Source organism: Sinocyclocheilus anshuiensis, unplaced genomic scaffold, assembly GCF_001515605.1.
Source record: "Sinocyclocheilus anshuiensis isolate Anshui unplaced genomic scaffold, SAMN03320099.WGS_v1.1 scaffold954, whole genome shotgun sequence".
Taxonomy (NCBI): Eukaryota; Metazoa; Chordata; class Actinopteri; order Cypriniformes; family Cyprinidae; genus Sinocyclocheilus; species Sinocyclocheilus anshuiensis.
Genome location: NW_015536527.1, coordinates 349,565 through 361,456, shown reverse-complemented (window position 1 = coordinate 361,456; position 11,892 = coordinate 349,565). Strand labels below are relative to the sequence as shown.

The window sequence follows — 11,892 nt, the reverse complement described above, 5'->3', positions numbered from 1 at the left end:
AATGTACAGTATGTGGAAAATAATGTGTTTTTTGAACCTTAAACCGCATAAACACATTTTATTACACCAAATACACAAAATAATGTTCTTTTTAGCAACATATGACCCCTTTAAGACTTCTCTCTATTCTTTAGTAAAAGTTTTTCTCAGCAGCTTTGTGAATTTGGCCGAACACCACAAGCACGCGTCAGAAATGTAACGCCCCTTTCCATAATTGCGAGCTTCAGCTTTCAGCATAAATGTAAAGACAGTATATGATGTCCTCAGTTTTACCATCAGTTCAAGCCCGAAAGCGGAACAGAGTTGCGTGACAGACACAGTGATGATGCTCGTATGTATTTTCAGTACACAAGCCGTGTACTGCTGTTCCTGAAACCACGCCTTCATTCTTTGCTTGAACATTACGCAAATATTTCCACATCATGACGTAGAGATGTGGGGGCGTGTTTGAATGAGGCGTTTTATGCCGGTCTAGATCAGCCTTCTCTTTTAGATAAATCCTTTTGTGGGAGACTTTGATCTTTGTAACTCTGCAGATCTTATACATGCACAAATAGCTACATAACACACTAAAGAAAAGGAAAAATAGAAATCGCATATGACCCTTTTAATAAGAGAAAACTCTCAGCAAAAAACTTTTACTGCTATTTAGGAGAACTCTTATTGGTAAGATAAAATGTTTTGTGAATACGGGCCCTGTTTTCTAAAACTGCTCAAGGGAGAAGGAAATAACAAACTAAATGATACTCACTAGGTACAGTGACATTGAAGCTCTTTGTGATGCTGATTCTGCTGCTGCTGATCTGTAGTTTATAGAGTCCAGAGTCTGTGGTGTTGATGTTCATTATGGTCAGAGATCCAGTCTGATGATCCAGCTTCAGTCTGTCTCTGAATCTCTCTTTACACTGATCATCTGTACAGATCTTACTGGGTTCGCCAATGATTTCGGCAATGCGAGTGTCATTAAAATACCACGTCATTAAATCATTTGGGTTTTTAATTTCTCCAGTGTATAAAGTGACAAGATTCTCCCTCCTTCACTGACTTTCTCTTTATTTCATCTCGTTCAGCAGCAGGAACATCTGAAACACAAACCAACAGGTGAAACTAAAATCAATAGCAAACAAACTCCACAGCATGAAAGAACTGTGGATATAAAAGTAATTTTCTGGTATTTCTGGACTTTCATTCTAAAAAGCACATTTGACCACATTTTATGCTTATGAACATATTTTGCATACTATGTTTTTTTTTGTTTGTTTTTTTATAAAAATCCTCTGCAATTTAAATAACTGTACAACCAGTGAACAAAATGATCTGATTTAAATGCTCAACACGTGCTATAGAAAACATAACGGCTCACCACAGACAGTAACACTGAACATCTTGTGACTGAGGCTGCTGCCGCTGATGACTTGATTATTATAAAGTCCAGAGTCTGTGGTTCTGATGTCTCTGATGGTCAGAGATCCAGTCTGATGATCCAGCCGCAGTCTGCCTCTGAATCTCTCTGCACCATTATTACACTGAACATCTGTACAGTTAAAACTAATATCTCCATTGATTTCAGTGATGCGAATGCCGTTAAAAAGCCATTTCATCAAATAATTTGTGGTTTTCACTACACCAGGATCTAAAGTAACAGATTCTCCCTCCTTCACTGATTTTGTCTTCATTTTATCTTGTTCAGGAGCATCTGAAACACAAACCAACAGCTGCTGGAGGATCTTTTGCCGATAAAAACAAACTACACAACATGAGAGAACTGTGGAGCAGATAAGGAACATAATGACTCACAATAGACAGAAACACTGAAGAGCTGTACAAGACTCTCGCTGCTGCTGTTGATCTGTAGTGTATAGAGTCCAGAGTCTGTGGTTCTGGTGTTTGTGATGGTCAGAGATCCAGTCTGATGATCCAGCCGCAGTCTGCCTCTGAATCTCTCTGCACCATTATTACACTGAACATCTGTACAGTTAAAACTAATATCTCCATTGATTTCAGTGATGCGAATGCCGTTAAAAAGCCATTTCATCAAATAATTTGTGGTTTTCACTACACCAGGATCTAAAGTAACAGATTCTCCCTCCTTCACTGATTTTGTCTTCATTTTATCTTGTTCAGGAGCATCTGAAACACAAACCAACAGCTGCTGGAGGATCTTTTGCCGATAAAAACAAACTACACAACATGAGAGAACTGTGGAGCAGATAAGGAACATAATGACTCACAATAGACAGAAACACTGAAGAGCTGTACAAGACTCTCGCTGCTGCTGTTGTTCTGTAGTTTAAAAAGTCCAGAGTCTGTGGTTCTGATGTTTGTGATGGTCAGAGATCCAGTCATATAATTCACCTTCAGTCTGTCTCTGAATCTCTCCTTGCCATCTTTACACTTAACATCTGTACAAGTCTCATTGGAATCTCCAGTGATTTCAGCTATGTGAATCTCATTAAAATACCATCTAATCTCTTCTTGTTGGATTGTTTCAACATCAGTGTGTAGACTGACTGAATCTCCCTCCATGACTGACACTTTCTCTGCATCCGCATAACCTGAAGAAATAAGCATTACTATAGACCAAATAAAATTATACAACAGGAAAGTGCTGTGAAAATGTCCTTTTCTACAGATCATAAAGATTGAGAGTAGTGAAATAAGTGCAAGACAGACAGTTTTCACTTCACATAGTGGATCAGACACCTACGAGAGCAAATATGAATATATTTTGTGAGTTTCATCACTAAATGATACTCACCAGTGACATTAACGATGAAGCTCTTTATGATGGTGAATCTGCTGCTGCTGATCTGCAGTTTATAAAGTCCAGAGTCTGTGGTTCTGGTGTTTGTGATGGTCAGAGATCCAGTCTGATGATCCAGCCGCAGTCTGCCTCTGAATCTCTCTGCACCATTATTACACTGAACATCTGTACAGTTAAAACTAATATCTCCATTGATTTCAGTGATGCGAATGCCGTTAAAAAGCCATTTCATCAAATAATTTGTGGTTTTCACTACACCAGGATCTAAAGTAACAGATTCTCCCTCCTTCACTGATTTTGTCTTCATTTTATCTTGTTCAGGAGCATCTGAAACACAAACCAACAGCTGCTGGAGGATCTTTTGCCGATAAAAACAAACTACACAACATGAGAGAACTGTGGAGCAGATAAGGAACATAATGACTCACAATAGACAGAAACACTGAAGAGCTGAACAAGACTCTCGCTGCTGCTGTTGATCTGTAGTGTATAGAGTCCAGAGTCTGTGGTGTTGATGTTTGTGATGGTCAGAGATCCAGTCTGATGATCCAGCTTCAGTCTGCCTCTGAATCTCTCTGCACCATTATTACACTGAACATCTGTACAGTTCTTACTCTGATCTCCAGTGATGTCAGCAATGGGAATATCATTAAAATACCATATAATCTCTTCTTGTTGGATGGTTTCAATATCAGTGTATAGAGTGACTGAATCTCCCTCTATCACCGACACTGGCAATATATCTGTATCAACACCGAAAAAATGAAACAGAAATAAACAGTTAATTATAAGCCATTAATATAGGGGGAGAGTATATATGGGGAACAGCCTAACACTTTTTGGCTTTCTCAGTTTGTGTAAATCCAGTTAGGGGTTCAAAGTATTTATTTATTTATTTTCCCACATTAATTTCAAACATGTCTAGTACAAATATGCGGTTTTGTTCCATTAATACACTGTATAAACTGCTAAATAACTAATTACAGATTAAAACTAGGCTATCAGATGTGTTTCATCTAAAAAAAAATGTTTAATGAAAACTTAGTATGAAATTTACTTTTGATATATATATATATATATGTATACGTAATAATATATACATTTCAAGCACTCTGAACAAATACAACACAGCCAAACATGTTTCGTGAACATAACTGAAGGAGACTAAAACTGACAACACAAACATCTATATTTATATTGATTCATTTAACAAGCACTTACCCAACACAACTTAGAATTGAAATATATATAATGGACAGTTAATGTGAAGTAATAAAGTAGTGAGCTTTACCTTAAGGCAACAGGAACTGAACAAAGAAAGTGAATGCACAAACTTGGCAGTAAAAAAAAAAAGAAAGAGTAGCATTCCAAATGCTTAAAGTATAATACTTTCCAATTTGCAACACATATGTTGAAACAAAATAGACGGAATAATGCATTTTTACACTTTTCAACTATAAAACATTTAGTACAAACCAGCAAACATCAGAATTGGTACCGAGTAGAACCACCTCTCTGTGAGTGTGATGACAATTTAAGCTTATCTTTTTCCACTCCTCTCTTTCATTTCCCATCTAAGTTACCCAAATAATAATTAATGCTATGTGATGTCCCATTATCAGCAGTCATCAGTTAAAACCCATTCTGATAAGGGAGTTGAGTGTTTTACACCATTCTCCTGTAAGAAAACAAATTATCAGAATTGATGATTCAAATCAACATAGTGAAAATAGCAGGTAAAATCACAAATTATAGATTATAAACAGATAATAGAAACAAAAACAAAAATGTAATCTGGCTAGAGGTAGAATGGACATTCAGTCTTCTGAACACAATAACATGTTACTGTAAATATTTTTTTTTCTGTAAATGTATCTCATTACAAGTTAATGTTCTTCAGGGAAATAATTTGAAGTCCAACAACAAATATTTATGTATTTTATTAATACATATTTTAGTAAATGTCTTGGTGCTCCTTTTTTTGTTGTGCCTCATCATATGGTGAAGCCTTTTATGTTTAACCATGACTTGCTTGCTGATAAAACAAACTTTTTATGAAATAAGAAACAAGTGCATTTCATAATATTTACAAAATGTTGAATCCATTGGAAATTAATGCAATAGTCTGATTGCCTAAATCTTCTAATCATGGCTGATCACATAAATTAATCTAGAGATCCAAAAACGTCATAATATTTTTGTTTACTAATACAATAACATGATATGACATATACATTTAAAAGAGAATTCCACCATATTCTTTTAACAGTATGTTTTTAATTGCTGTTTCTATGTAATAATTTCTGAATGAAACTACATACACACTGAAATCTCAGGCAGACTTATAATTGTGAGATTTGCAGATCTCACAGAAATCAATATGAAAATTCAGTTGTTGTTTTTTTTGCAAAAAGAAAGACTGCACATATAGTATCTCACCTCATTGTAACTGTGCAGCCTAATTATGCCTGTTTCAACAACAACAAATTAAATTAGACACACAATAATTAGGTTAATTGGAACAAATCTAATCTTGTCAAATTAGCTGTATGAAATGCTTGCCATTTCGTCCTGCTTGTGTAGATTTCCTGTAGCGATAGTAAATCACAGCAGCAGCTGCTGCAGCAGCTGTAGACAGCAGAACAACAACAACAACAGCATATGTTCCTTCTTTAGCAGCTGAAGACACTCTTGAATCTGGAACAGCTAAAGAAAGACAAGCATTACTTCTAGAGATTGACTAATAATCAACTTTACCAATAGCTTTGACTGATATTTACACTTTTCTACCTAGGTCACCAGTATGATATTGATTTATTTCATAAATCTGGTGGATTTTTGATGAACAGCAGGTAAAACCGCAACAAGAGACAGCAGCGTTTACAGGACAACTAACTAATAATATGCATTTCTGTCATTACTAACAAATATCAATGTGATAAGCACGTGAAGGTGACTGAGATGATCTCAGTTATATTTTAACATTGAACCAAAGCTCACTCTTTCTAACAGCCCACAATGAAATCATTCACTGGGTTGATTTACATATTTCAAACGGTTTTCTAAAACTGCAAAGGAATGTGCATGGAATGACTAATGATACTCACCAGTGACAATAACACTGAATATCTTGATGATACTGATTCTGTTGCTGCTGTTGATCTGTAGTTTATAAAGCCCAGAGTCTGTGATTGTGGTGTTTCTGACGGTCAGAGATCCAGTCTGATTAACCTCCAGTCTGTCTCTGAATCTTCCATCAGGATCTTCACACTGACCATCTGTACAGGTTTTATTGGGATCTCCTGTGATTTCAGCGATGAGAGTGTCATTAAAATACCATTTCATCAAATAATTCAGGTTTTTAACTTCACCAGGATCTAAAGTGACAGATTCCCCCTCATTCACTGACTTTCTCTTCATTTGATCTTGTTCAGGAGCATCTGAAACACAAACCAACAGCTGCTGGAGGATCTTTTGCCGATAAAAACAAACTACACAACATGAGAGAACTGTGGAGCAGATAAGGAACATAATGACTCACAATAGACAGAAACACTGAAGAGCTGAACAAGACTCTCGCTGCTGCTGTTGATCTGTAGTGTATAGAGTCCAGAGTCTGTGGTGTTGGTGTTTGTGATGGTCAGAGATCCAGTCTGATGATCCAGCTTCAGTCTGCCTCTGAATCTCTCTGCACCATTATTACACTGAACATCTGTACAGTTCATACTCTGATCTCCAGTGATGTCAGCAATGGGAATATCATTAAAATACCATATAATCTCTTCTTGTTGGATTGTTTCAATATCAGTGTATAGAGTGACTGAATCTCCCTCTATCACCGACACTGGCAATATATCTGTATCAACACCGAAAAAATGAAACAGAAATAAACAGTTAATTATAAGCCATTAATATAGGGGGAGAGTATATATGGGGAACAGCCTAACACTTTTTGGCTTTCTCAGTTTGTGTAAATCCAGTTAGGGGTTCAAAGTATTTATTTATTTATTTTCCCACATTAATTTCAAACATGTCTAGTACAAATATGCGGTTTTGTTCCATTAATACACTGTATAAACTGCTAAATAACTAATTACAGATTAAAACTAGGCTATCAGATGTGTTTCATCTAAAAAAAATTTTTTAATGAAAACTTGGTATGAAATTTACTTTTGATATGGTTAAATGTTCAGTGATATCTTCCAAAAATCTTCAAATTTTCAAATTTCACATTTGTTCTCTATATAGTGTGGATATGGCGTAGTTATTACCTACACAATGTTTTGTCACACTCTCAGAAAAAAGGTACAGAAGGAACACCTTTGTACCTTGTCGGTAGTACTAATATGTAGCCTAGTAGCCTACACTTTAGGTGCAGGGTCGGACTGGGACGCAATTTCAGGCTGGGAAATCTCACAGAGAAAAAAAGGGGCCAAAATTGTACCTTTTGGGGTACAACAATTCCACCATATTCTTTTAACAGTATGTTTTTAATTGCTGTTTCTATGTAATAATTTCTGAATGAAACTACATACACACTGAAATCTCAGGCAGACTTATAATTGTGAGATTTGCAGATCTCACAGAAATCAATATGAAAATTCAGTTGTTGTTTTTTTTGCAAAAAGAAAGACTGCACATATAGTATCTCACCTCATTGTAACTGTGCAGCCTAATTATGCCTGTTTCAACAACAACAAATTAAATTAGACACACAATAATTAGGTTAATTGGAACAAATCTAATCTTGTCAAATTAGCTGTATGAAATGCTTGCCATTTCGTCCTGCTTGTGTAGATTTCCTGTAGCGATAGTAAATCACAGCAGCAGCTGCTGCAGCAGCTGTAGACAGCAGAACAACAACAACAACAGCATATGTTCCTTCTTTAGCAGCTGAAGACACTCTTGAATCTGGAACAGCTAAAGAAAGACAAGCATTACTTCTAGAGATTGACTAATAATCAACTTTACCAATAGCTTTGACTGATATTTACACTTTTCTACCTAGGTCACCAGTATGATATTGATTTATTTCATAAATCTGGTGGATTTTTGATGAACAGCAGGTAAAACCGCAACAAGAGACAGCAGCGTTTACAGGACAACTAACTAATAATATGCATTTCTGTCATTACTAACAAATATCAATGTGATAAGCACGTGAAGGTGACTGAGATGATCTCAGTTATATTTTAACATTGAACCAAAGCTCACTCTTTCTAACAGCCCACAATGAAATCATTCACTGGGTTGATTTACATATTTCAAACGGTTTTCTAAAACTGCAAAGGAATGTGCATGGAATGACTAATGATACTCACCAGTGACAATAACACTGAATATCTTGATGATACTGATTCTGTTGCTGCTGTTGATCTGTAGTTTATAAAGCCCAGAGTCTGTGATTGTGGTGTTTCTGACGGTCAGAGATCCAGTCTGATTAACCTCCAGTCTGTCTCTGAATCTTCCATCAGGATCTTCACACTGACCATCTGTACAGGTTTTATTGGGATCTCCTGTGATTTCAGCGATGAGAGTGTCATTAAAATACCATTTCATCAAATAATTCAGGTTTTTAACTTCACCAGGATCTAAAGTGACAGATTCCCCCTCATTCACTGACTTTCTCTTCATTTGATCTTGTTCAGGAGCATCTGAAACACAAACCAACAGCTGCTGGAGGATCTTTTGCCGATAACAACAAACAAACTACACAACATGAGAGAACTGTGGAGCAGATAAGGAACATAATGACTCACAATAGACAGAAACACTGAAGAGCTGAACAAGACTCTCGCTGCTGCTGTTGATCTGTAGTGTATAGAGTCCAGAGTCTGTGGTGTTGGTGTTTGTGATGGTCAGAGATCCAGTCTGATGATCCAGCTTCAGTCTGCCTCTGAATCTCTCTGCACCATTATTACACTGAACATCTGTACAGTTCTTACTCTGATCTCCAGTGATGTCAGCAATGGGAATATCATTAAAATACCATATAATCTCTTCTTGTTGGATGGTTTCAATATCAGTGTATAGAGTGACTGAATCTCCCTCTATCACCGACACTGGCAATATATCTGTATCAACACCGAAAAAATGAAACAGAAATAAACAGTTAATTATAAGCCATTAATATAGGGGGAGAGTATATATGGGGAACAGCCTAACACTTTTTGGCTTTCTCAGTTTGTGTAAATCCAGTTAGGGGTTCAAAGTATTTATTTATTTATTTTCCCACATTAATTTCAAACATGTCTAGTACAAATATGCGGTTTTGTTCCATTAATACACTGTATAAACTGCTAAATAACTAATTACAGATTAAAACTAGGCTATCAGATGTGTTTCATCTAAAAAAAATTTTTTAATGAAAACTTGGTATGAAATTTACTTTTGATATGGTTAAATGTTCAGTGATATCTTCCAAAAATCTTCAAATTTTCAAATTTCACATTTGTTCTCTATATAGTGTGGATATGGCATAGCTACACAATACACAATGTTTTGTCACACTCTCAGAAAAAAGGTACAGAAGGAACACCTTTGTACCTTGTACTAATATGTAATATGTAGCCTAGTAGCCTACACTTTAGGTGCAGGGTCGGACTGGGACGCAATTTCAGGCTGGGAAATCTCACAGAGAAAAAAAGGGGCCAAAATTGTACCTTTTGGGGTACAACAGCTTGACACCGTGGTACCCTTAAGGTAATCATTTGTAAAAAAGGAACAAATATGTCCTTTTAAGGGTCCTGTTCCAGTGACAAGCTGTTGTACCCCAAAAGGTGCAATTTTGGCCCCTTATTTCCTGTATATAGCCTTTACATCCACAACAATTTCTGAAACCAGACAACCCTATTATTTGTATGGTCATCACATAAAAAAGGTCTAAATCCTTGGTCTGTTTTTTTCTACGTGTCACTTCTTCACCAGCAGGTCTACTGTTATGAACAGAACTGTGTCCACCTTGTTGAAAACATTCACCTCATTTCAATTTGTTAGCAAAGAATGTTATTTATCTTAAAATTACTTAAATACCCTAGATTTAATAAACCTATATTTCATACAAATATACACTACCAGTCAAAAGTTTTTGAACAGTAAGATTTTTCATGTTTTTTAAAGAAGTCTCTTCTGCTCACCAAGCCTGAATTTATTTGATACAAAGTACAGCAAGAGCAGTAATATTGTGAAATATTTTTACTATAAAAAAATGGAAGATATATTTAAAATCTAATTTATTCCTGTGATCAAAAAGCTGAATTTTCAGCATCATTATTGTAGATTTCAGTGTCACGTGATCCTTCAGTAATCATTCTAATATTCTGATTTGCTGCTCAAGAAACATGTTTGTTGTTGTTATTATTATTATTATTATTATTATCAAAATTTAAAACAGTACATCAGGATTTTTTGATGAATATAAAGATCCAAAGATCAGCATTTATCTGAAATAAAAAGCTTTTGTTACATTATCCACGGACTATACAAAAAGCTTGGAGTTATTACTTTTATTTAGCAAGGATGCTTTAAATTGATAATTGAAGTGATGATAAAGACATTTATAAATTTACAAAAGATGTATATTTCAGATAAATGCTGTTTTTCTGAACTTTCTATTCATCAAAGAAACCTGAAAAAAATCTAATCTGTTTTCAACATAATAATAATAATAATAATAATAATATGAGCAGCAATCTATCCATAAAAAAAATCTACTCGCTGTTTTCAACATAATAATAATGAATGTTTTTGAGCTGCAAACCAGAATATTAGAATGATTTCTAAAGGATCATTTGACTGGAGTAATGATGTTAAAAATTTAGCTTTGAAATCACAGGAATAAATTACATTTTAATAAAAAATATTTCACAATATTACTGTTTTTGTTGTATTTTGTATCAAATAAATGAAGGCTTGGTGAGCAGAAGAAACTTCTTTAAAAAACATAAAAAATCTTACTGATCAAAACCTTTTGACAGGTAGTGTATTAAAACGCAATTTCTAAAGTGCCTAAATGTCAAAATTAGTACAATATATTTGTTGAAACATTCTAATACTGAACACACTATTTAATTATTAGGCTGTTTACTCATTATTTTTGTGTTGCTGTCTGCTCTAGCTCCCTCCCTCCCTGTTCAATAAATCAATGTGAATATCTGTCTCTGCTAAAAAAATTTAATGTAACTTTACAATCGATAAAATTTATTAATGTAACTTTACAATCGATATTGATGTCCTTTAGCACAGTATTCTGAATGATGATAATAATGGGGTGCTACTGATAGCCTAACAGAGCAGTTTAATACTCAACTACGTTAATAAAACAAAACTATCTAGCATATTTACAGGTGAAGCTGACCTGCACTTGAAGCCCTGAACAGGTCAGTGATGTTGCTATATTTCACTGCTGCTTCTGGCCGCTTCATCGCTTTCATCGAGTCCCGCGCTGCGCATCGGTTCTGTTCGGATTCGGAATCGTTTGACGGAAGCGCAGAACACACGTGAGCTGATTCCTATCGCGCAGCGCTGACAGTCAAGAACGATTTATGATTTATTATCGATTTATTATCGAATGAAAAAATCGGAAATGATCACTTTGGTACATTGAGAAGGCATACTACATATAAAATATTAATAATAATAACAATAACGAAAGCCCTATTCGCACGGGATTAGTATTATCTGGGGACCTTGTGTGATTTGGAAAATATTTCTTCAGAATATAAAGTTAAGAAAGTTGAAATGCAAAACTCGCCCGTTCGCAATGATGTCAGATATTGGCAGTGTTTCCCAACCGGGGTGCCGCCTGTCGAGAGCAGGGGTGCCGTGTAAAAAAATATATTTTTAACATTTTTAAATAGCTAAAATGTTCAAAAAAGCATCTATGATATAATATCCATTTCTGATGTCGCCAATAATTAGAGATGCACCGAAATTCCGGCTGCCGAAAAGTATTTAACCGCTCAGGTTTCACTTTCACGTGGCGTGACACTCTGTGTATAATCCCGCTCTATGCGTGTGCGCTCCGCTCAGTCGCTCCACTCGTATACAGTTCATGCGAATCGGAACAGCAAAGTCCACTCAAAAATTGAGCCGACAGGAAACATCGATGTAGTACAGTATTGTTTCTG

General features: G+C 35.5%; 1 protein-coding gene and 1 pseudogene across 1 annotated transcript; both read right to left on the bottom strand.

The window, feature by feature from the left end:
* The window catches only part of LOC107694446 (carcinoembryonic antigen-related cell adhesion molecule 1-like), a 4,577-nt pseudogene extending 2,886 nt beyond the window's left edge, over window positions 1-1,691 (bottom strand).
* A 2,152-nt stretch (window positions 1,692-3,843) lies between these two features.
* LOC107694437 (uncharacterized) lies at window positions 3,844-11,196 on the bottom strand. The gene is made up of 8 exons (XM_016494139.1): window positions 11,121-11,196; window positions 8,557-8,826; window positions 6,709-6,720; window positions 6,306-6,668; window positions 5,872-6,204; window positions 5,327-5,470; window positions 5,204-5,232; window positions 3,844-4,442 (listed from the first exon to the last, which is right to left on the bottom strand). Exons 1-8 carry the CDS (start codon window positions 11,194-11,196, stop codon window positions 4,383-4,385), a joined length of 1,287 nt encoding a protein of 428 aa, XP_016349625.1. The 3' UTR covers window positions 3,844-4,382.
* Window positions 11,197-11,892: the final 696 nt, after the last annotated feature.

Bases quoted from the DNA above. Each gene is read 5' to 3' on its own strand.
- LOC107694437 (XM_016494139.1), bottom strand. From the start codon at position 11,196: ATGAAAGCGATGAAGCGGCCAGAAGCAGCAGTGAAATATAGCAACATC. The intron at 8,827-11,120 runs GTCAGCTTCACC...ATATATTGCCAG, and splicing joins GTTCAGGGCTTCAAGTGCAG to TGTCGGTGATAGAGGGAGAT. The intron at 5,233-5,326 runs GCAAGCATTTCA...TTGTTGAAACAG, and splicing joins TACACAAGCAGGACGAAATG to GCATAATTAGGCTGCACAGT.